This window comes from Trachemys scripta, chromosome 7 (genome assembly GCF_013100865.1).
Source record: "Trachemys scripta elegans isolate TJP31775 chromosome 7, CAS_Tse_1.0, whole genome shotgun sequence".
Taxonomy (NCBI): domain Eukaryota; kingdom Metazoa; phylum Chordata; order Testudines; family Emydidae; genus Trachemys; species Trachemys scripta.
Genome location: NC_048304.1, coordinates 35251156 through 35276495, shown reverse-complemented (window position 1 = coordinate 35276495; position 25340 = coordinate 35251156). Strand labels below are relative to the sequence as shown.

Below are 25340 nucleotides of genomic sequence, written 5' to 3'. Positions count from 1 at the left end.
CATGTATGATGTATAGAGTTCTCATGTTATCAATCTAAATATTTAACAATTGTGGTATATATAGTTCCACAAATTCTGCTCAATACACACAAAATTTATATAATAGAATAGGCTCTCTGGTCTATAGATCTACCGTATATACTCAATCATAAGCCGGTTCGTTTATAAGCCGACCCCCCCCCAAGATGGATAAGTAAAAATGAAAATTTTTTATAACCCATTCATCAGCCGACCCTACAATTCAGGGGTCAGCAAACTTTGGCTCCCAGGTCATCAGGATAAGTCGCTGGGGGGAGGGGGGGGGAACGAGATGGTTTGTTTACCTCGAGCGTCCGCAGGCACGGGGCTAAACCTAAGTAAACAAAGTGTCCCAGCACACTAGATGCTTAATCTGACAGGCCGGGACAGCAACTGGTGGGGAAATTTTTTTGGGGGGGAGAAGCTGGGAGTCAGGGGAGTAACCCCTGTGACCACCCCCCACCTGACCCCACCTCTAGCCCGGGACCCCCACACTCCGTCCCTTCCCACCTTAGCTGGAGAGGGCCAGGGGAGGATGTCTCAGACCTGGCTGGAGCTGCTCCGGCAGGCTGGGCAGCGCGGCCGCAGCATGTTCCAGTGGGCTGGGCTGGGTGGTACGGCTGCAGCGTGCTCTGGCGCCACAGCCTGCTCTGGGGGGTGGGGCTGAGTGGCACGGCTGCAGCCTGCCAGCCCCGGAGCTGCAGTTAATATAGTATGGCTTGACACAGTACCCTAATCAGAGACAGAACCCTTTTGTAAACTTGCAGACAAAAGGGTGTCGCTTTACTTTTTTCAGCAAACTCAGTATACTGGAATAACCACCATTTAACATTACTGCTGACATGCAAAAAACAAGGCACCAACACTGAGATTTATAATAATGGAAAACTATATAACTGAAAGATTACAACTTGCAAGTCATATTCTTGGTTGCTGAGCACAACAGACTATTCAATGGAATGCGTATTGAATCATTCTTTCTAATTAGATTGTAATAATGTAATGCACAAGAATATTGCAGGTCTCTAATCAAGCAAAAGCTCAATTTCTTCCATTTTTGTCTCAGATCCTTTGACACTTTTAAAACACTGGGCCCCTAATGAGTCTTATTGTGATTCTAGAGCAATGAAATTGTTGATAATGTCATTATAGAGCAGGAAGTCTTGATTTCCCTCTTTCCTGTATAAGTATTACTCACCTGAGTATTGGTAGAGAAGAACATAAGAATGGCCATACTGGGTCAGACCAATGGTCCATCTAGCCCAGTATCCTGTCTTCTGACAGGTGCTTCAGAGGGAATGAACAGAACGGATAGTCCTCAAGTGATTCATCCCCTGTTGCCCATTCCCAGCTTCTGGTGAACAGAGGCTGGTGACACTTTAGAGCATGGTTTTGCATCCCTACCCATTCCTGGCTAATAGCCATTGATGGACCTATCCTCCATGAATTTATCTAGTTCTTTTTTGAACCTTGTTACGGTTTTGACAAATACATCCCGACACTTTTTGAAGTGGTGCTCAGGATTTAGCTGCCTAACTTCCATTGCCATCCATGGAAGTCACACATTTCAGGTGCCAGACAAAATTGTGGAATGCTTTCATCCTATTGTTTCCATCTGTAGGTAACCCCCCGTAATTATTTAAAACCAGAATTTGGCCTGGAAAGGTTAACGAGGCTTGGAAAGCATTCTCCGTCTCTCCGTGCAAATTAAGCACTTAAAAAGTATGGTTTTAAAAATAATTTGGGTATCGTTTTTTAGCCAAACAAACGGACAAGATGTGCCATGATTCAAGCTGGGTAAAATTCCACTGTCTCTTTTCATAACTCTTGATTTTGTTTTAATATGTTTTGCTTGCCATTTTCATCAGCATGTTTATCAGAAGTCTAAACTCAAAACAAAGGAGCCCGTATAATGTATCCTTTAAACCTCAAAATCCTACTAAAAAGTACATAGCTGGTCACTTTCTGACCTAGGTAGGTCCCATAGCCAGCGCATCAGCAGAAGCACTACTTGTTGCTGCAGGCTTGTTGGGGATCATTGAGTTGAGTAGGGAGGTGGGTACCTGCTTGCACCCGTTATTGTTTTTTTAAGGTGGTATCTCACCACCCACTAGCCAATGCAAGGACCTTCCTAATAGACGTGGCACAACAATGGCCAGAAGGTGTCAGAGATTGGGGCCAGTCCTCAAGTTCCAAGCCCTGCAATCTAGTATCACTTTGATGGCCATTATTAATATTGTTGTTTGTTATTTGCATTACAGTAACACAGCAAGACCCCAGACATGGGCTTGGTGCTGTACAGACATAATGAAATACTGTCCCTGTCCTAAAATCATATGTTTGTTTGATACGTTAAAAATTTGCTAATGTAAATTGTGTTTCACTTATTCCTGAGTGTTACTGTTTAAATGTTAATCCAGTAGGGAAAATGTATCAAATAGTGCAGTGTTCCAGACTTCCATGTTTTTTACGACATCTTACACCTGTGTTTTACATCAGCTAATCAGCCGATTCAGCGCTATGTCTCTCAGGGCCTTTTTATTGTGGCTTAAACAAACTAAAGCATCAAATTCAGGTCTAGGATTATATTCCAGGAAAACGTTGTATGAGCAAAACTTTAATCCACTTTATGGAAATAATTTCTTAACACTTCATCTGTCAAAATCTACAGAACAAAACCCTTGCTAAATCCTGTTAGCTTCCTGGGACCATGACAAAGAACATTTGTTCACAGTTTGTTGTCACTATGTCTTTTTACTACTTGTATGTTAAATTTCATTCATCTTGTATAATTCAATGAAACATAGCAACACTGAGGCGTGCATGTGCAATAGATCAAGGAAATACCCATGCATATCTGTTATGTAGTGTTTATGCACAAGTTGTAATGAATCTCCTCTCCCAACTACTGAAGGGAGAGTCCCCATTACATGTAAACAGTTCGGTAACAAACTAAACCCAACTGAGAACTGAATCAAATGTGATTTTTATTGTGATTTTTGGATGTCTCAAAGATGGATTTATCTTCAAACAAATTATGGTTTTCCTCCCATTTAAATCTTGTAGTTGTCTCCTTAAAAGAAAATGTGTGCTCCAATATGTCTAACCATGCTGGATGATGGAATGTTCACCCCTTTCTTTGGGCATGTCTTCACTACCCGCCGGATCAGTGGGTAGCAATCGATCTATTGGGGATCGACTTATCGCGTCTAGTGAAGATGTGATAAAATCGATCCCCAATGGCTCTGCCGTCGACTCCGGAAATCCACCGCGGCAAGAGGCGGAAGCGGAGTCGACAGCGGCGCAGCTGCTGTCGACTCGCCGCCGTCCTCACAGCCAGGTAAGTCGACCTAAAATACACAACTTCAGCTACGCTATTCACATAGCTGAAGTTGCATATCTTAGGTCGACCACTCCCCTCCCCCCTCCGTAGTGTAGACCTAGCCTCAGTCTCATCAGACCAGGAATAGAGGCTGTTACTATGTAATAATCCTGCCTGTGTTCCTTATTAGTATAATACAAAGAAAGGTATATTGAATTAGTATGGAGTAAATGATCTACTTATGGGTTATACAAATCTCTGTCCTCCCAAAATGTCCATCACATAGTGTATGTACGTGCAGTGCACACAACCAGCTAGGAAACATAGTATACCAGTGGAGATGCATCTTTATATAAATTTCAAACGGTTGAGGGCAAGTTTTGGTATGTACTTTGTTTTGTGCACCACTAAATATCTTTGGAATGATCACCCTCTAAAGATATTCATTTTCCAAAGATAGGTTTAAGTATAACCTTTGATTAAACTTTGGATGCTTTGCAAGCATTCATTGCAGAGCTATGGAAACCATTTAAAGATAGCCATAGGACCAATTCCTGCTCCCATTTAAGTCAATAAACAAAGTCCCACTGACTTCAGTGGGAGAAGGATTGAGTCCGGAGAACTACATTTGTACTGTTTTTTTTTTTCAGAATGAAGATTGCTGTTTCTGTGTTGTCTTCTAAATGCTGAAAACCCAAATGCCAGCCTGCCCCCCTCTCCCTGGGGAGGAAGATTGGTCAGACTGGCAGTAGAATAGATAGGCCAGAAAGAACAGGGAGAGTGCATGCTTCGGAATGTAGGGCTGGACCCCTTCTCCAAGGGCTCACCATCTCCTATTAGCCATGCAGAGGGGTGCTTGAGTACTGATTGGGCCCCCTTGTTCTCCCCCATTAATTTAAATCTATTGGGGGCCTTTTGTCCCCTTCAGCTGCCCACCCTCCCTCTTTCTCTGTAGTTGTAGTATGGACACTGTGTGTTAGGGATGCCGTGAGTCTGACCGTTGGCTTACGTTGGGATCAGGAAGGAATTTTTCCCATTGGGCCAAATTAGCAGAGGGCCTATGTGTGTATGTGTGTGTGAGAGAGTGACAGACAGACACCATCATCACAGAATCATGGATGCATAATTCACAGTCCCTTTTGGTATCTTTTTACTCCCCTCACGGGAAAGAGGGTGAAAGAATTCAGAAGTTAGCTGAGTCCTAGGTCAGGGAGGGTCTACCTGCATTATGGGTTATATGGTGGGAGCCCTTTAACCACATGTTAGACTAGGGGTGGGTAAACTACGGCCTGGGGGCCACATCCGGCCCTTCATATGTTTGGATCCGGGGCTTGCCCCACTCCATGCATGCTGTGGCTCTGCACGGCTCCCAGATACAGCAGCATGTCCCCCCTCCGGCTCCTACACATAGGGGCAGCCAGGAACCGCAGCCAATGGGAGCTGCAGGGGTGGTGCCTGCGGATAAGGCAGCATGCAAAGCTGCCTGGCTGCGCCTCTGCATAGGAGCCAGAGGGGGGGACATGCTGCTGTTTCCAGGAGCTGCTTAAGGTAAGCGCCACCCAGAGCCTGCACCCCTGACCCCGTCCTGCGCCCCAATCCCATCCGAGCCCTGATCCCCTTCCTGCCCTCTGAGCCCCTCGGTCCCAGCTCAGAGCACCCTCCTGCACCCCCAACCCTTCATGCCCAGGCCCACCCCAGAGCCCTCATCCCCTCCCTTACCCCAACCCCCAATTTTGTGAGCATTCATGGCCCACCCTACAATTTCCATACCCAGATGTGTCCCTCGGGCCAAAAAATTTGCCCACCCCTGTGTTAGACCCATTTATATGCCTGGTACATGAGAGAGGGTGGAAGTTGGGCATACAGCACCGCTCCCCAGGGTTAAGTTAATAAAATTTCAGCCTGCCACTTAAGTTCATCCCTATGTCTATCTTTGTTCATCTGCGTGTCCTGATCAATGAATTTTCAAGCTGTGCATTTAGCCAATAGAAGATTTTAAAAGTCCTCTTATTTGAAACCTATTTTCAATTAAAAACAAAAACTCTCCTCACAAAACCATCTTATGTCTCTCCTTTTTTTCAGGTTCCACAAAGGACTTAATTGAAACTTGCTGTGCAGCTGGACAACAGTGGGCTATAGACAATGGGGAATGCACAGAAATCCCAGTCAGTGGGACTGATGGTGATATTTGCAGGTACGTAAACCAAAAACAAAGTGATCCAGAGTCATTCAGTGAGATTGCTTTAGAGGAAGACTAATGATTGAATGAACTGGCCAATCTCCAGGGAGCTAGAACCAAGTCCATCCTCCAGATTAGACTGCTGGCTGACTGGCAATATGTCAGGATGGAATGAGAAGAGTTTTTCCCAAGATCTAGAACCTAATGTAAACAGAAGCTTTTAAAGTTTGTGCTGCTCAAAAACAAAATCCAGTGTTTAGCTTCCCTGTTGTACCCAGATTGGTGGAGTTTTTAGATTTTAAGACAGTGCAGCCAAATGTTCTTTACACTTTTGTTGACAAATATTAAATTTAATTATTTTCCTTACTTTTTCTTAAATGGTAAACTTGACAACTAATCTGGTAGGTGGGAGAATATGTTCCAAAGGCTAGGTTCTGATGCCCTTGCTCACCTGTAATAGGACACCACTGATCCCATAGCCCCATTGGAATCAAGGGAAGTGCTTGCCACATTAAGTACTGCTCTAGGTGGGTGAGGATATCTGTTCTCATCCCAATGTGGAGAAGAAAAGGATGGCAGTTAAGAAAAGAGTGGGGTAACATGGATAACATGTTAACTTAACTCCATTTCATACCCTTTCTCTTTCTAGTCTGAAAAAGAGGCAGAAGTAGAAACAAAATAATTTGAGTGTCAAATATGAAAACCATGTGGATTCTTTAAAGTGATTTCAGCATTTTAAGATGCTGGTCTTATTTCTGAACTTGTGCTGGTGGAAAGGAGCAGTAAATCTATTGAAGTCAGAGGTGCTACACTGTTGAAAACCATTTAAGTGAGATTAAAATCCAGTCCATTGGGTTGTAATATAGCAGTATTTACACACAACAAATATATGAATTGGAAAACATAAGCTCCACATCTGCACTTGCAAAATTACAACAGTTGCACTCATACACGTGTTTTAAAGATTCAAAAACTTCATGTAACAAATGCTAGAATCTGTATCCTATAAATCAATCAGATGCTATGATGATAGACACAGTATGAAAACCTGGACAGAAAACCGATTGTGTCCTTTAGGAGCTATTAAAGCAGGCATGGCTGTTTGCACCTGCATCATACAGATACACATATAGATGTTCTATTTGTATGTCAAAATGCCTGTAAGTAACTATGGGCAACCAGGTACCTGCAGAGCAGCTAACTCAGTTCTGTTGGTATCCAGAAAAATACAGGATGACAGACTCCACAGGTTAACTACTATTGTGTCCAGGATAGCAAATGATTAACAACTAGACTTTTTTTGGCAAATGATCAAAAGTGCACTTGATCTTGTGTCACATCTGAAAGATGAAAGGGCCAGATCTTCAGCTGGGGCAAAAGAGCACAGCTTCGTGGGGCTGGTAGCTACGCCAATTTACACCAGTTGAGGTGAACCTAGAATGTCCCAACATTAGTGTCCCGTAGCACTATGCTGGGGCATTAGATCAGTACAGATTCAAAGGCTGTGGTGCTACTAACTAAATCACCCACACCGCCTCTTGCAGCACCTGAGTTTTCCTTGGATGTTTTCTATTCATCTACCCAACAGGCCTAACTTTTGCTTGTTCCATGATGGAACAATTCCTCTAGGTGGGGAATGGAAAATATATGAATTAAAATTATTTTTATTGGTGTGAAGTTAAGGTTAGTATAAAGTTTGCACAACTTTTTGGAATTAATGCCGCTCATTGGGAATGATGTGTGAAATGACAAGCCCTACCCTCTGTATAGTTAATACAGACATGGTATTTAGCGCACCCAGACAGTGAGATTTTTCTTACTATATCCAGGAGTCACAAGTTTAAAAACAACCCAAAACTATAATGGTATACATTTTTCTTCCTTCCCCTTCCCCCCAGTCCTCCTCATTTTAAGCAGTAAATTAACCCTTGTTTAAAATATGTAAGATCTTTTTAGCTAGTTTTGACTTTTCTCTTTGACATTATGGATATAGTGTTGAATATAACCCAATAATTCCTGGGTCAAACTGACTGCCAAGCAATGACAGCAATAAATTAACAAGGAGTGACTGCTAGAGCATAGAAAAGTTCTGCTGAAGCCCTGTCAACATTAAGGAAATTTGCACTGGGATAACTACATCAATGCAGTCAAACCAATACAAACTCCTAATATAGATGCACCACGCTAGAATAAAGCAGAGTTTACACCCGTCCCGTTTATATAGATAAGAAAATAAAGAATGGCCATATTGAGTCAGAAAATGGTCCATCTAGCCCAGTAGCCTGTTTTCTAACAGTGGCTGGGGCCAGATACTTCAGAGGGAATGAACAGAACAGGAAATTGTTGAGTGATCCATCCCCTGTCATCCAGTCCCAGCTTCTGGCAGTCAGAGGTTTAGCAACACCCTGAGCATGGGGTTGCATCCCTGACCATCTTGGCTAATAGTCACTGATGGACTTATCCTCCATGAACTTATCTAATTCTGTTTTGAACCCAGTTAGACTTCTGGTCTTCACAACATCTCCAGGTTGACTGTGCTTTGTGTGAAGAAGTACTTCCTTATGTTTGCTTTAAACCTGATGTCTATTAATTTCATTGGGTGACCCCTGGTTCTTGTGTTATTTGAAGGGGTAAATAACATTTCTTTATTCTCCCCATTCATAATTTTTTAGATCTCTATCATATCCCCCCACTCATCTCTTTTTTAAGCTGAACAGTCCCAGTCTTTTAAATCTCTCCTCATATGGAAGTTGTTCTATACTCTTAATCATATTTGTTGCCCTTCTCTGTACTTTTTCCAATTCTAATGTATCTTTTTTGAGATGGGATGACCAGAACTGCACTAAGTATTCAAGGTGTGGGTGTACCATAGACTTATATAGTGGTATTTATATTTTCTATCTTAATATCTATTCCTTTGCTTATGGTTTTGCTTTTGACTGCTGCTACACATTGAGCAGATGTTTTCAGAGAACTATCCATGATCAATCCAAGATCTCTTTCTTGTACTGTAACAGCTAATTTAGAACCCATCATTTTGTATGCATAGTTGGGAGTGTTTTTCAATGTGCATTACTTTGTACTTATCAACATTGAATTTAATCTGTTTTGTTGCCCCCTGCCTTCACTAGCAGGACCAAGTACTGATTTTTGCCCTAGATCCCTAAGTGGCCCCCTCAAGGATTAAACTCACAACCCTGGGTTTAGCAGGCCAATGCTCAAACCAATGAGCTATCCCTCCCCCCTATTTACCTCTCTCCATTGTGAAAACTGTCCATTTATTCCTACCCTTTGTTTCCTATCTTTTAGCCAGTTACAGATCCCTGCAGGGACCTTCTTTCTTATCCCATGACATATGTTACCTTGTTGAACTGCACTGGTTCAAACTCTGCTTTGTGTCAGTGAAGCATGTTTATATTGGAGGCTTGCACCAATTTAATACATTGATGTAGTTACACCAGTGTGAATTTTTAAGAAAGGCCCCAGAGTCCAACAATCCATCTACGTAGCCATCTAAGAATGGGTTTGTGAATAGGAAATAAATAAGAGTACATAATGTAAAGCTTTTATCTGCTTCGCTAATGGTTCAGTGGTACAGTACCCAAAATTAAACCATCTTGAAATGTCTAAGGGCTTGTCTTCACTACCGGGGTAAGTCAACCGAAGGGACGCTACTCCAGCTACATGAATCATAGAAATGAAAGGGACCTTGAGAGGTCATCTAGTCCAGTCCCCTGCCTCATGGCAAGACTAAGTATCATCTAGACCATTCCTGACAGGTGTTTGTCTAACCTGATCTTAAAAATCTCCAATGATGGAGATTCCACAACCTCCCTAGGCAATTTATTCCGGTGCTTAACAACCCTGACAGTTAGGAAGCTTTTTCCTAATGTCCAATTTAAACCTCCCTTGCTGCAATTTAAGCATTGCTGGTGTGTCGATTGCAGCAGCGTTGATCTCCCCGTAGTGAAGACCAGCCCTAAAGAAGTTCCAAGTATAAAAACAACCAATTCCAATTCCAATAGCACTGGATCACCATTGTACTCTTTTTTTCATGGCAAAATGTTATATTTCTGAGGAACGTTAATCCATGCAGACTTCAGCCTTTTAACAGCAGCTAATGATTTTTGGATTGTCGGTGCTTTACGTCCACAAAAACTTCTTCATTCAGTGTGGTCTCTTGGACGTTTTCAAAGAGCCATAATAGCCATCAATAAAATTTCAGATGTCCTATGATGGCAGTAAAAAATTAGATTCAATCCTCAAATATGGTTGGATATTAACCACTAAAATTTCAAACAAACGGCTATGTTTTTTTTCTAGTTGTCAATTCACAGTGAAACAAGAAGCAAACATTACTGAAAAAACAAAACACAAAGGGAAAAACTACAGACCAGTGATTAACTGATAACACTATTCATACATTGTCCAGCATGTAAATATTAACTTAAACCTGGTGCGGCTGGCCATTGACATTTTAAGTGTGAATGGCCAATGGCCAAGTTGCAGTCACGGGCTAGTTTGCGCAGGAATATGAGAAATCTCTTTCCAATTTTTTTTTCAAGCATCAGGAAAAAAATGAATTGGCAATATTTTTTCTCGGGGGAAAAACAAAAGGAGGGGCGAGTTTGCTTCCAGGGAGACTTGTTTCTTTGTTGTAATAATCATACATATCTTATTGACAATCATTTTTGGCTTGGAACTTGCTGTCAGTAAAGGATAATTAACTGGCTATTAGCCATTGGCTGTTAAAAAGCAACATCCCTTACAACCAGTGCATGTTAGTGAGACTGCGGGTTGGAGAAGATTGAGTTTATGCCCTTTGGGTGCACTGTTACCAGGATGCCCCCTACTGGACAATTCTTGTACTTTGTGGCAGGCACTGGAATTGGCTGTCACCAGCAATAAAGGGTTCTGCCTGGAGAAAGTAAATCCTTTCCCTACTTCCCCTGTATCACCTCAAAATGGGTCCACCACAAAACCATAAGGTTAAGAACATGAGTATAATACTATATGTCAGTGGTGGGCAACCTGCAGCATGAAGGCTGCACGCGGCCCATCAGGGTAATCCCCTGGCGGGCCGTGAGACAGTTTGTTTACATTGACTGTCCTCAGGCACGGCTGCCCACAACTCCCAGTGGCCACGGTTTGCCGTTCCTGTCCAATGGGAGCTGCGGGAAGTGGCGAGGGCTGGCTGCCACTTCCCATAGCTCCCATTGGCCAGGAACGGCGAACCACGGCCACTGGGAGCTGCAGGCAGCCGGGCTTGCAGATGGTTGTGACATTGCACTCTATATGATTTTTTGAAAATATGCGAACGCAACTGAAATATGCTTCATGTAAAAGGTCTCTTCTAAGGTATCATTACAAAGCTTATAATCTACTGAGTGTGAGCATCCTATTTGTATAATGTACCACTCTTGTATCTGAAACTAGAAATATGAAATATAACTCTGACGGCCTATTGTAATTATGCAAAGTGTGGGCTATTAATGGTGGTTTGGAATCTTGATTCCCATTAACCAGGACAATTGATTGCAGATGGCTCTGGTTTATCTGTAAGTCTTCCTGTATACATGTGTGCTGGTAAGTGGGTAATGAAGTCTTACAGTGACATGTGATCATGTCACCTGAACTAGAATCCATCTTTAACCTGGTGCTTTTCCATTAAGAAGGAGGTGGTGGGAACCCAGAGGGACATAGGATTCCCGCCTTATGCAAAAGATATATAAAGGGGTGGAACAGAACAAAGAGGAGAGCCATCATGAGGAATCCCCTAGCTATCACCTGAGCTGGAACAAGGGCTGTACCAGGGGAAAGGATTGTGCCCAGATTAGGAAGGTGTCCAGTCTGTGAAAGAGACTTATTGAAACATCTTTCAGGGTGAGATATTATCTGTACTCAATTGTATTACTGTATTAGACTTAGATTTGCGTGTTTTATTTTATTTTACTTGGTAATTCACTTTGTTCTGTCTGTTACTGCTTGAAACCACTTAAATCCTACTTTCTGTATTTAATAAAATCAGTTTTTACTTATTAATTAACCCAGAGTATGTATTAATACCTGGGGGGGGGGGTGGCAAACACCTGTGCATCTCTCTCTCTCTCAGTGTTGTAGAGGGCGAACAATTTATGAGTTTACCCTGTATAAGCTTTATACAGAGTAAAACGGATTTATTTAGGTTTAGACCCCATTGGGAGTTGGGCATCTGAGTGTTAAAGGCAAGAACACTTCTGTAAGCTGCTTTCAGTTAAGTCTGCAGCTGTGAGGCAAGTAATTCAGACCCTGGGTCTGTGTTGGAGCAGTCGGGCGTGCCTGGCTTAGCAAGACAGGGTGCTGGAGTCTTAAGCTGCCAGGGCAGGAAAGCAGGAGTAGTCTTGGCACATCAGTTGGCAGTTCTCAAAGGGGTTTCTGTGATCCAATGGTCAATGGTCAATGTAAACAAACTGTATGTAAACAATGTAAACAATGGTCAATGTAAACAAACTGTCTTGCAACCTGCCAGCAGATTACCCTGATGGGCCGCAGGTTGCCCACCACTGCTATATGTTGAATGAGGTTTAATCCATTGGTCTATAGTATTTATATAGTGCCAGGCATTATGTTATCTGAATGCTGATTGATAGATTATAAAGTCAGAAGAGAACATTGTGATCATCTGGTCTGCCCTCCTGTATAACCAGGAGGCCACAGGACTTCCCTGAATTAATTCCTGTTTAAACTAGAGAGCGAGAGAGAGAGTATATAGAATCTTGATTTAAAAACGTCTAGTGATAGAGAACCCACCACAATACCAGAGTAGTCATTCCAATGATTATTTACTCTCAAGGTTAAATATTTGCACTTTATTTTGAGCCTGAATTTGTCTAGCTTCAACTTCCAGCCATTGGCTCTTGTTTATATCTTTGCAGGCTAGATTGAAGAGCTTTCTACTATCAAATTTCTATTCTCCATGTAGGTACTTATAGACTGGGATCAAACCTGCTCTTTGTTAAGATAAACAGATTGAGCTCCTTAAGTCTTTAATTATAAGTCACGTTTTCCAATCTAATGGGTGAAATCCTGGCTCCATTGAAGTCAATGGCACAACTCCCATTGACTTCAGTGGCAACAAGATGTCACACATAGTATAGTATACATGTGAAAAAAGGTCATGGAATGCATATATTTCTATGTCCAGTGACACACATTCTTACTGTATATTCTTGCAACCTGATGGCACTACCTTTTGAAAGCCAGTTAACACTTAATCCTGTTCCATCTTTGCAGAATTGCTCAGCAGCAGTGTTGTGTCTCATACTTAAAAGAAAACAGCTGTGTTGCTGGCATGATCGCAGCCAAGGAAGGAGATTTGTGTGGACCCGATGAAAGCGATACCTGTGGAAGATCTTTTTATAAGGCAAGACCCTTTGGTACTTTTGCAAGTCCTATTCTGATGCAGATTTATTGAGTTTTGTGCAATTTATTGAGTTTTGTGCTTTATATTTGTATCATGGAGTTTAGTTATTTATAAAGTTGCATGGGCAAGGCATGGAAATCATACTTAGCTAAATATTTTAGTTGATTGCATTCAGGCTCAATTGTGCCCGAGAGTTCTAAAACTTTGTAATGAGGTAATTTGTATTGTTTCTCTCTCATTGTTAAGATTAAACTTGCTGTTTTATTATTACTTTCTCCATTTGGAAGAGGTTGGGAGAAGTTTATTTCAGTTTTTATATCTGCAGTAGTAGATTTTAGAAAATGATAGGGAAAAGCTTAATCAAAGATATAATTGGAAAGGCCCATTACTGAACAATTTGTCAGCTTAGACACATTATTGAATAGCAGTTTAATTTACCAGCTAAACAAAAAATTTGACAAGAAACAAATATTTAGATTACTATAGAGACTTTTTCTCATAAATAAAGATGGGCTATTAACTGGTGGTTTGAGTAATGAACCATGTGCCAAAACCTCAGCCAGTCTAAATCAGTTTAGCTCTATTGAAGTTAAAGGAGCTAAGCCAGTTTACACCAGCTAAGGATCTGGCCTCTTATTTGTTATGCACATTTCTCCAGTTTGGGTCTGAAGAGAAGATTTCAGAATTCCTTAAACACTGATCAGAATTTACGTAGGTGTTTGTATGCTCAAATGTAATATTCCATTGTGTCATCAAGAAATGTATTAGCTCTGTCTGTTCTAATGCATCCAAGAGTGTTGCAAATAACTTGATTTGTTGGTAAGGAAAATATAAGGTCATCCACTATGTGGTATAGTGTTTAATTAGGTATGCAGGCTTATCATTTCTAGGGGATGATTAAGTCTTCAAAATAATATTGGTTTAGAGCTAAAATTCTGCCCTCAGAAACATGCAGAGAAATCAATGAAACTTTCACGACTCTATTTGTGGGTAGATTTTGGCCTTTAGTTACTTCAGAAATAAGGCAAATATGCTACTCTTAGGCCTGGTCTGCACTAGGCGTTTATGTCGAAGTTAGCGCCGTTACATCGAATTAACCCTGCACCCGTCCACACCGCGAAGCTATTTAGTTCGACATAGAGGTCTCTTAAATTCGACTTCTATACTCCTCCCCGACGAGGGGAGTAGCGCTAAATTCGACATGGCCATGTTGAATTAGGTTAGGTGTGGATGGAAATCGACGCTAATAGCTCTGGGAGCTATCCCAGAGTGCACCACTCTGTTGACGCTCTGGACAACAGCTAGCCACACAGGAAAAGCCCCGGGAAAATTTGAATTCCTTTTCCTGTCTGGGCAGTTTGAATCTCATTTCCTGTCTGGACATCGTGGCGAGCTCAGCAGCACTGGCAACGATGCACAGCTCTCCAGCAGTGATGGCCATGCAATCTCAGAATAGAAAGAGGGCCCCAGCATGGACTGATCGGGAAGTCTTGGATCTGATCGCTGTGTGGGGCGATGAGTCCGTGCTTTCCGAGCTGCGCTCCAAGAAACGGAATGCAAAGATCTACGAGAAGATCTCTAAAGACATGTCAGAGAGAGGATACAGCCGGGATGCAACGCAGTGCCGCGTGAAAATCAAGGAGCCGAGACAAGGCTATCAGAAGACCAAAGAGGCAAACGGACGCTCCTGATTCCATCCCCAGACATCCCGTTTCTACAAGGCACTGCATTCCATCCTAGGTGCGGCCGCCACCACTACCCCACCACTGACCGTGGACTCTGAGGATGGGATATTGTCCACGGCCGGTTCCTCGGACATGTTAGCGGACGGGGAAGATGAGGAAGGAGATGAGGAGGACGAGGCAGTCGACAGCGCTTACAACGCTGATTTCCCCGACAGCCAGGATCTTTTCATCACCCTTACAGAGATCCCCTACCAACCGTCCCCAGCCGTTAACCCGGACACAGAATCTGGGGAAGGATCAGCCAGTAAGTGTTTTAAACATCTAAACATTTATTTTTAACAGAACAGGAATATTAAGAATAACAACAATGGGTTTCTCATGATTAGTTTGCCCTAGGCGCTTAACGTTTCAGTCCTGGGCAGTGCAACTATTGAAAAAAAATCTAACAATGTCCGGTTTAGCATGATTGTTCTGCCCAAGCCGCTCTACTGTTTAGTCCCTGCCAGTGCAGCTACGGTAGAATGCAGTCTATATGTCCGGGGATAGAGCAGAAATCCTCCTGGGACATCTCGAGGAAGCTCTCCTGGAGGTAATTGGAAAGCCATTGCATCAGGTTCCTGGGGAGAGCGGCCTTATTGGGTCCTCCGTAGTATGACACGTTTCCGCGCCACGAGACAATCAAGTACTCAGGGATCATTACCCTGCACAGCAGGGCGGCATACGGCCCTGGTCTTTGGAGGCTTTCCCGAAGCATTCTTTCTTTATCGCTGTCTGAGATCCTCATCAGGGTGATGTCGCTCATGGTGACCTGCTTTGAATTAGGTAGGGGAATGTTAGTGTTGGGACTCCTTGCCCGTTCCTTTACAGAACTGTAACCGCTGGTTTGCAGCCACGCGGTGGAGGCGGGAGAGGGGCAGCATACAGGGATCGTTCCTGGGGACAGCCGCGAGGGGGTGGGACAGGGGCAGAGTTCCTGCTTGCCGGATTGCTGGCAGCAGGGACTGACATTGCTTTCAATGTGAAAGGAGGCCAGTGCTAATATTAAAGTTTTAAGCTGCCACAAGTCTACGGCTTACCATGTCTGCCTGCTACACAAATTCCGGTGTCCTGCCCCGCTTCTCAGATCTGCTGTGCAAGACCCCAGGCACTGAATGCGAAAGCCGAGAATTCGACCTTGTCCTGAGTGCGCATGTGATAGGTGCTGTGCATGGTCTTGTTCACAGAGAAAGACTATGTTCTTTGTTCACAACTACATTTATCTTTCTGAGGAATTCACTCCCTTTTTCCCATTCCCACAGCCACATCTGCGACTGTCTCACAACCTAGCCTGGCATCACACTCCCAGAGGCTAGCGCAGATTAGGCGTAGGAAGAAGAGGACACGGGAGGACATGTTCTCAGAGCTTATGGGCTGCTCCCGAGCCCAGGCAGCACAGCAGACCCAGTGGCGGGAGAACTTGTCCCAAATGCACCAAGCACACATGGAACGGGAGGAGAGGTGGCGGCAGGAAGACCAGCAGGCGACTCAAACGCTGCTTGGACTAATGAGGGAGCAAACGGACACGCTCCGGCGCCTTGTGGATGTTCTGCAGGAACGGAGGCAGGAGGACAGAGCCCCGCTGCAGTCTATCTGTAACTGCCCTCCCCCGCCACCAAGTCCCATACCCCCCTCACCCAAAGTGCAAAGAAGGAGGGGCGGCAGAGTCCGTGCAAACTCTCACTCCACCCCTGCAGACAGCTCTAGTAGTAGAAGGCTCTTATTCCCCAAAATTTGACAAGTTCTTTCCTTCCCGCCTCACACAAGCCCCCGTCCAAGTTTCACCTCCCAGTTCCATGTGTAGTTGCTAATAAAAAATACGTTTCTGTTAATTACTGTTTCCATCATGTTCTTTTGGAGGAGGGGGGAAGGGGGTTGGTAATTGGACAGGACAGTCACCTTTGGCAGGGTACATAGGCGGGGGCAGGTCCAGCAGCAGGGCATATACACAGTGCAGTCACTAGTTACCCCGGTCAGTCTGGGAGGTGGTTTTCATGTTCTGTGGTGGGGGGTGGGTTGCTCTGTGACTTTGTGGCGGGGGAGGGCAGTTACAGATCTTATGCGGCGGTCCTTATCCTGGATCACAGAGCCACGCAGCAGGGGATCTGTAACCGTCCTCCCCCTGCCACAAAGTCACATAGCCCCCCCATACACACAGTCCCGATCAGGAGGGGTGACAGGCTCCGTTGAAACAACCAGTCCACCACAGCGGAGCCTGTCAATCCTGGAGTTTAGAAGCGTCATTTGTGTCACTACACTACACCCGCTCCCCACCACAGTCTGCGTCCCAGGTTTAAAACATTCCCGCGAAAACAGTAATAAAGAAAACGGTGTTCATTAACAAGTAGAAGTGATTTTATTTCTAAACGTGTGTTGGAAGGGGGTGAAGGGGGTATGTAACTGGAGAGGATAGTCAACATTAACTGGGTAAAGAAACGGGGACAGGTTCAGCTTCTCTGTACACTAACTTAAAAGTCACAGGTTACCCTGCTCAGTCAGGAACCTAGCTTTCAAAGCCTCCCGGATGCACAGCGCGTCCCGCTGGTCTCTTCTAATCGCCCGGCTGTCTGGCTGGGCGTAATCAGAAGCCAGGCTATTTGCCTCAACCTCCCCCCCGCCATAAAGGTCTCCCCCTTGCTCTCACAGAGATTGTGGAGCACACAGCAAGCTGCTATAACAATGGGGATATTGGTTTCACTGAGATCACAGCGAGTCAGTAAGCTTCTCCATCTCCCCTTGAGATGGCCAAAAGCACACTCCACCACCATTCTGCACTTGCTCAGCCGGTAGCTGAAGAATTCTTTTTCACTGTCCAGGGCGCCAGTATAGGGCTTCATGAGCCAGGGCATTAGCGGGTAGGCTGGGTCCCCGAGGATGACTATAGGCATCTCCACATCCCCAACAGTTATTTTGTGGTCCGGGAAATAAATACCTTGCTGCAGCCATCTAAACAGACCAGAATTCCTGAAAACACGAGCGTCATGAACCTTGCCCGGCCATCCGACGTAGATGTTCGTAAAACGTCCCCTGTGGTCCACCAGTGCTTGCAGCACCATGGAAAAGTAGCCCTTTCTGTTAATGTACTGGCTGGCCTGGTGGTCCGGTGCCAGGATAAGGATGTGAGTTCCATCTATGGCCCCACCGCAGTTTGGGAATCCCATCGCTGCAAAGCCATCTATGATTGCCTCCACGTTTCCCAGGGTCACTACCTTTGACAGCAGTACATCAACGATTGCCTTGGCTACTTGCATCACAACAACCCCCACGGTAGATTTGCCCACGCCAAAGTGGTTCGCGACTGACTGGTAGCTGTCTGGCATTGCAAGCTTCCAGAGGGCTATGGCCACTCGCTTCTGGACAGTCAGGGCTGCTCGCATCCGGGTGTCATTGCGCTTCAGGGCAGGGGACAGCAACTCACAAAGTTCAAGGAAAGTTCCCTTCCGCATGTGAAAGTTTCGCAGCCACTGGGATTCATCCCAGACTTGCAGCACTATGCGGTCCCACCACTCAGTGCTTGTTTCCCTTGCCCAGAATCGCCGTTCCACGGCATCAACATGACACATTCCACTGTGATGTCCTCGGCGCTGGGTCCCGTGCTTTCTGAGAGGTCTGTGCTACTCTCAGACTTCAGGCCCTCACCGCGGTGCCGTAGCCTCCTCGCCTGACTTATCTGCATCTGCCTCAGGGAAAGGTGGATGATAAGCTGCGAGGCGTTGAGAATGGCCACAACTGCAGCGATGGTCGCAGCGGGCTCCATGCTCGCAGTGCTGTGGCGTCCGCGCTGTCACTGACTAGAAAAGTGCGCGAACTGATTTCCCGACGGCCCTTTCAGGGAGGGAGGGCGGGAGTGATGGACGGATGACGACAGTTACCCAAAAGCACCCTCGACACATTTTTTTTACCCAGAAGGCATTGGCGGCTCCACCCAGAATTCCAATGGGCAGCGGGGACTGCGGGAACTGTGGGATAGCTGCCCACAGTGCACCGCTTCCAATGTCGACGCTTTCCCCGTTAGTGTGGACTCACAAAGTCGAATTACTGTCCTTTGTGTGGACACACACGTTCGACTTTGCAATATCGATTCCAAGAATTCGATTTAAGTAAAATCGAACTACTCTCGTAGTGTAGACAAGGCCTTAGATCTGTGTGTGGGTGTCATACATGCAGTGCAGAGCACTATTGCTGTACTGTGCTTGCTTCACATACAAGGAACTCTCAATGAGTAAGGCCAGGTCGATGTTGACTTCTGCCAGCATGGTTATGTCAGTCAGAGGTGTGATCCCTGACCAGCCCCTTGTGTAGACCCAATTAGATGGCAAAGCTGTGCTTTTCCTGATATAGCTTGTTTTGTTTGTGGTGGGGTGGTTTCACTCTACCAGTACAAAGTGCACTGTGCAGCTTTGCCAGTATAATATTCCTATGCCAATGTAGGGTGACCAGATAGCAAATGTGAAAAATCGGGATGGGGATGGTGGTGTTATAGGTGCCTATATAAGGAAAAGTCCCAAATATCGGGACTGTCCCTATAAAATTGGGACATCTGGTCACCCAGTGCCAGTGGAGCGCTCCTAGTTTAGATGTAAGGCAAAATTCTCCTCTGCACTATCATTTGTATCTTAGTTGTAGTAAAACTTGCAATCCTCAGCACTGTGAATCCATGCTGTGCAGACATTAATGTAATGCTTTCATTCAAATGAAGTGATTTTAAACTCTACACTCTTCAAGGCAGGAGCTTTGCCTTTCTATTCTGTCTGCACAGCTCCTAGGATATAGTTGCTGCTAACAGAAAGAAAAATGAATAATAATAGTAAATCACATCTCTTGAAAATTAAGAAAGAAGTTTCAACAATATTATAATCAAACACTTCTCCTTTAATTGGTCGCATCACAGAAAATGCTAACGGGAAAACTATATGGTTATATCTTTTTTCTTTCCATTATGACTATTGCTTTTTAACTGTTCTAAGTGTAAGGACTTTACAGGGAATATAAAAAAGATCTTCAAAAGATCTTGTAGTCTAACACAATTAACCAACATTTCCAGACATCATATTTCCGGAGAGGAGCAGAACATGAAGCAATGAATAGAGCTGGGTGACTTTTTTTTCAGCAAATAGTTATTTGCCAACAAATGCAGTTTTTGTAGAGACAAAACTATTTGCAACTTCATGCCAAGTTCGCCAAATAGTTTCGGCCAAACAAAAAATCAAAATGTTTTGTTTCAGCCTGACTCAAAATTTTTCATTTTGATTTTGGCATTTATGAAAAAAGCAAATGAAGACTAGATTCCCTGAACAGTCCTGGGGAGAGGCAGCTTCAGTGGTGGGTTAGAGAATTCACCTCTGATGTGGATGACCCTGCCTGATGTACAGAAGGGTTTTGGGCTTGGGTCTCCTACATTGCAGGAAAGTGTCCTAGCCATTGGGCTATAGTCTATCCTGGTATGGGACTGTCTCAGCCTCTACTGTTGAAGCAGTTCTACTGTTGATAAATAGTTAGTCATAGGAGCAGAGATTTGGACTTGGGTCTCCCATATCCTAGGTGCATGGCCTAACTACCTCGCAGTAGAGTCATTTTCACTCCCTCTCCCTGGCCCCATAACTATTCATTGTCATTCATAGTGGCCATTCAAAGTAATTAATAAGGGGTTTGTTTGTTTTAAACCAAACATAGATCATTGCTAACAAAATGAAAATACGTTTTAGTTGAAAAGCCATTTTTGTTAGGAAACAATGTTTTGACAAATACTTCAAGCTGCTGTGTACCAAAGGCTAGTTTGTCAATGGCAGGAGTAGGGCCTGCAATTACAGATTGGTGCCTACACAAAAAAATGGTGTGAACAGACTTCACTTTAGAAAAGGTGGCCCAATACATCTTTTTGGATTTTTCTCTGTGGCTGTTAAATGTGCAGCTGTGTACAGTGTTTGATTGTCTATTAAATTTCTGAAGCTCTTACAAATAGATAGCGGTGTAAGCCACATTAGGACATGAATGTGCTAGAGCAAAGGCTGAGAAGACAAGAGAGTAGAGTGAGCAAAGAGGGGGAACGGTTTTGTGGCCTGAACATCAGGTATGAAATATGTCGTCTCCCTGAAACTGCAGGTTTGAATCTTCACAGAGGCGACTCAGCCCTTCATTCTTCAGATGCAGAAAAAACTGAGTTCCATGCAGTGCATTTTGTGGGTCTTTTGGAGGAAGGCCTAAAAGCCAAAATTCTCTGTTACAGCCCTGTCCATAGTGGGAACAGTGCTGATGAAAAGTCCAAGTTTGACAGGGATGGTATGTGAATGGCACAGCATGATGCTGGGAGGAAACCAGCCTTTGATAGGAGACTGGTTTGGTGCGACCAGCTCTAGAAGAGAGAGCTTAGTTCAGTTTTCATCCCATTCAGTTCTTGGAATTTCTGCTTACATTGTCAGCTGGTGCCAGTTTACATGTGGCTTCTGTTCCATGCCGTTGATTGCTGTCTGCAGCTGAACTAGACTGAAATCATTGGTCTTAGTTCATATGGGCAGTCTCAGTGGGGTTGCAGAGGTATAAATGAGAACTGGACATATTGAGTCTCATCACTCATCTGGAGGAAGGGAGATTCTGAGCGCTGTCAAGCATTTTATAACCATTCACTATGAATGTGGGCATCTAAATGTACTTATTAAGGTGTCAGGTCAGCTATTTAATATTCATATCTTCATTTACATATGATCTCTTGATGGTCTGTGTAGCAGGGTGAGTTAGCTCCTTGACTTCCTTGCTTGATTAGCTGCTAATTATGCCTAAACATGAGTGATGCTCAAAAAGGGATCTTAAACATGTATAGGATTCGGTGTTTGTCTAATGCACTTTTATGACCTGATTGTGGAAATTGCATATAGCCCTGAGTAAAGGCAGTACAATCACCCACCCCAAGGGAAACTCCAGGAGGGATGTGCCCCAAGAAGGAACGAGTCCTCCCCCATCTCCCCAGCGTGCAGGGAAAGCACTCAATCTGTGTTATCCCTTTTAGATGCACCCATGGAAGGAGAGAACGAGTTCAATTCTTAGCAATGCATTCTGGCCTCTGTTTCCTAACCCCCTCTCTGCAGCCATCAGCTATGTGGGCCCGTGTTCAGGGGAGTCAGGGAATACCAAAGCCAGAGTCCATTTGCTGGACAATAGGTGTCTGGAGGGAGCAGTCTCTGTTCACCTGAGCATTCCTGGTGCTTTTGCAGAGTGCTAAAGGAGGACAGCTCCCTATACCCCCTTCCCCTATTATAAACTGATGTAAGGGCCAGGGACAATTTAGCCCTCAGTCGTCTCCTACATTTGTGGACTTGGTAAGTACAGTGCTCAGTGTGTTGTAGTGAAGTTTAGGGTTTTGCAAATGGGATCATAAATTGAATGCCATGGGGGTAACTACCATCACCTCCTGTGATAAATTAACAATCTTATTGTGAAAGAAAAAGTTGATATGAGCAGTGCTGTTCTAACCTCATCTCAAACTAGCACTTGGCTATTTGAGCCCTTATTAAGAGCTGGCTAATTTCTTGTGTAGGCTAGTGTGTAGGATTCATTGCAAAAGACTGGGTAGTACATTGACATCAATATTAATTATGTGATAATGATAATTCACTTCATTTGGGCATTTGTGAATTGGTATTATCTTTAGCGATTGTGCAATATTGTGCCTTCAATGTGCAGATTCCAATATGTGTTCAGTCATTTTCCCACATTGCAGCTAAATTTTAACATTCATCCAACTTCAGTTCCCTCTTCGTACTAGACAGGCCAAAATAAGCAGGGAGTGAGGATCCCATTTCTGTAATTGGCTAAATCCTAACCCAGGGATGGGCAAACTTTTTGGCCTGAGGGCCACATCACGGAATAGAAATTCTATGGCAGGCCATGAATGATCACAAAATTGGGGTTGGGGTGCAGGAGGGGGTGTGAGTTCTGGGGTGGGGCTGGGGATGAGGAGTTTGGGGTGTAGGAGAGTGCTCTGGGCTGGGACTGAGGAGTTCGGAGGGTGGGAGGGGGATCAGGGCTGGGGCTGGGGTGCGGGAAGGGTGCAGGTTCCGGCTGGAGGTGTGGGCTCTGGGGTGGGGCTGGAGATGAAAGGTTTGGGTTGCAGGAGGGTGCTCCGGGCTGGAATCAAGGGGTTTGGAGAACGGAAGGGGGATCAGGGCTAGGGCAGGGGGTTGGGGCAGGGGAAGAGACTCGGGGGGTGCAGGCGCCGAGCGGCGCTTACCACAAGTGGCTCCCAAAAGCAATGGCATGTCCCGTCTTTGGCTCCTATGCGGCAGCGTGGCCAGGCAGCTCTGCATGCTCCCCCATCCGCAGGCACTGCCCCTGTAGCTCCCATTGGGGCGTGTAGGAGCCGGAGTGGGGCCATGCTGCGGCTTCCGGGAGCCGTGTGGTGCAGCCCCCGACCCTGCGCCCCATCTGGAGCATTGGAGTAGGGCTGAGCCACATGGTGCAGCTCGAGGGCCGGCTTAAAATGGCTCATGGGCCGTAGTTTGCCCACCCCTGTCCTAACCCTTGATTCAGACATCCTTGCTCCTGGGGGAAGTTCAGATCAACTCCAGTTCTGGGGCTTGGGCCCATCTCTGTTTATGTATAACACAGGACACAAAAAACCTAGGTTGCTAATTGTCTCCTTCCTTTACAGCAATGTTGTGATTGCTGCACTCTGGGACTGAGAGTAAAAAGTGAGGGGCAAACCTGTGAGTCCAACCCAAATCTCGGCTATCCCTGCAACCACGTGATGCTATCCTGCTGTGAAGGAGAAGATCATCTTATTCCTCCAGAAATAAAAAGGCATCCCGAACCTCTGCCAACAGAGACACCTGAGAGAAGTAGGTTCCCCGGTTTTAATTACAGGCAGTTGTACAGAGAAGCGGTTTCTCCATTCAAGACAAAAAACAAAACAAAAAATGTGATACTGTGGCAGTATAATTGGTTTCACTTTCAGTTGAAAATAAAGCTCTTCCTTTGGACCAGAGATGGCCTGAATTGGGTCTGAAAATTTAGATGCTTCTGAACTTGGGATACCTACTTATCTGCTGGTATATCATTAGCCACCAGGTTGGACGGTGCAGCCTATTAGAATGTCCAGAATGGTTATCCACAAAGCTTTCACTGAGCCAGATAGGACTGACTGTTCCTTTCTGTGTGCAGGAAATATTTACTAATGCTTAGGGCTTGTGTACACATGAAAGTTAATCTGGAATGAGGTAGGGTGTGAATTTAAAGCAGATTAATTCCACTGTATTAGGCAAATCTGGAGTAAGACACTCTTATTCTGTAATAAGAGCATCTACACCTGGAGTTAATCAGGAGTAACTCTCCATGCCAACAAGGCCTTAATCAAGCTCTCAGTCCTCTTGCTTCCTTATTGTTTGTCACAACACTGACTGTAAAGCCAAGTAGTTTCTACAGGGTGTGCTGAATAGTTTCACTGAAAAAGGGCTTGCCTGTTCAAAATGCAGAGCAACACTAGCAACATTTCCTCCCCGTCCTCTCCTTTGAGTCCACCTTCAGCAGGAGCAAGTAGATCCCTACCAAATGGTGTTGAAGAGGCTGGGGGTTCCTGTCTCTCAGGCTCAGTAAACGTAATGGCAGCAGCAGTGCAATCTGTTTACTGCCTTTTTGCCATAGGCAGATGGGCAGCTCTGAGCCCTCAAAAGATCCTTTTAAAATTGGCGGGTAGCGGCCCTACCAAAATACCAAAGGAGATTGGTGGAGCTGCCTCTCAGGGCTCCCCAGAGTCACCGGTGCTGGAATGGCTGAAAGTCAGTGGGTCATTCCCATGGAAGACTGCAAAGGTAAAGGTGGGGGTGGGTGCTTTTTATAGGGGTAGCAACTCATACAGGGGTAGCAACTGTACAAAACAAAACTGAGGGCTTGTCCACATGGAGACAGTGTGTGGTAAGTCAGGGTATAAATCTACATCATGCTAGCTTGCCACACACTAATTGGTCTTTTGAACTCTGCTACCATGCACTGCAAGCTCTGTAGTGCACTTTGACTGCAGTAGGTCAAAGCACACTGCAGGACATTTAGTGCACAGTAGCTAGGTCCACACAGTGACTTAGTGTGCAGCAGGTTGGTGCATTGTAGATTTATACCCTAGAGTCCCCATGTGGCCAAGCCCTGAGTTTGCTCCAAACAATCTGGTCCCTGGTTTATGATGCAAACAAAACCTCTTGAATAAGGTTTGCAAACTGCAGATGAACCAAAACTGACACATATTGGACTATCCTTAGGGTTACCATACGTCCTCTTTTTCCCGGACATGTCCGGCTTTTCGGCAGTCAAACCCCCGTCCGGGGGGGAATTGCCAAAAAGCCGAACATGTCCGGGAAAATGGCGGCTCTGCTCCTCCCCGACTCTTCGGCTCTGTTTAAGAGCCGGGCTGCCCAAGCGCTACCGGCTTCGGGCAGCCCCCGTGCCTCCGGACCCTGCGCCGCCGGAGCCCGGGAGGGGAAGTGCCCGTCTGGGGGCGCAGGGTCCAGAGGCATAGGGGCTGCCTGAAGCCGGTAGCGCTCAGCAGCCCAGCTCTTAAACAGAGCCGAAGAGTCAGGGAGGAGCAGAGCCGCCGCGGCTGGAGGCTCTGCTCCTCTTCGGCTCTGTTTAAGAGCCGGGTTGCCTGAGAGCTACCGGCTTCGGGCAGCCCCCGTGCCTCCGGACCCTGCGCCGCCGGAGCCCGGGAGGGGAAGTGCC

The 25340-nt window shown here is 45.1% G+C and overlaps 1 protein-coding gene across 3 annotated transcripts in view; it reads left to right on the top strand.

The window, feature by feature from the left end:
- The window catches only part of FBLN2 (fibulin 2), a 196363-nt gene that overhangs the window by 125453 nt on the left and 45570 nt on the right, over positions 1-25340 (top strand). For all 3 annotated transcript variants that reach the window (XM_034775540.1, XM_034775539.1, XM_034775541.1), the window contains 3 exons: positions 5423-5534; positions 12792-12921; positions 23287-23473. In XM_034775540.1, the coding sequence (XP_034631431.1) occupies positions 5423-5534; positions 12792-12921; positions 23287-23473 (429 nt within the window). The remainder of the gene's footprint in view (positions 1-5422; positions 5535-12791; positions 12922-23286; positions 23474-25340) is intronic.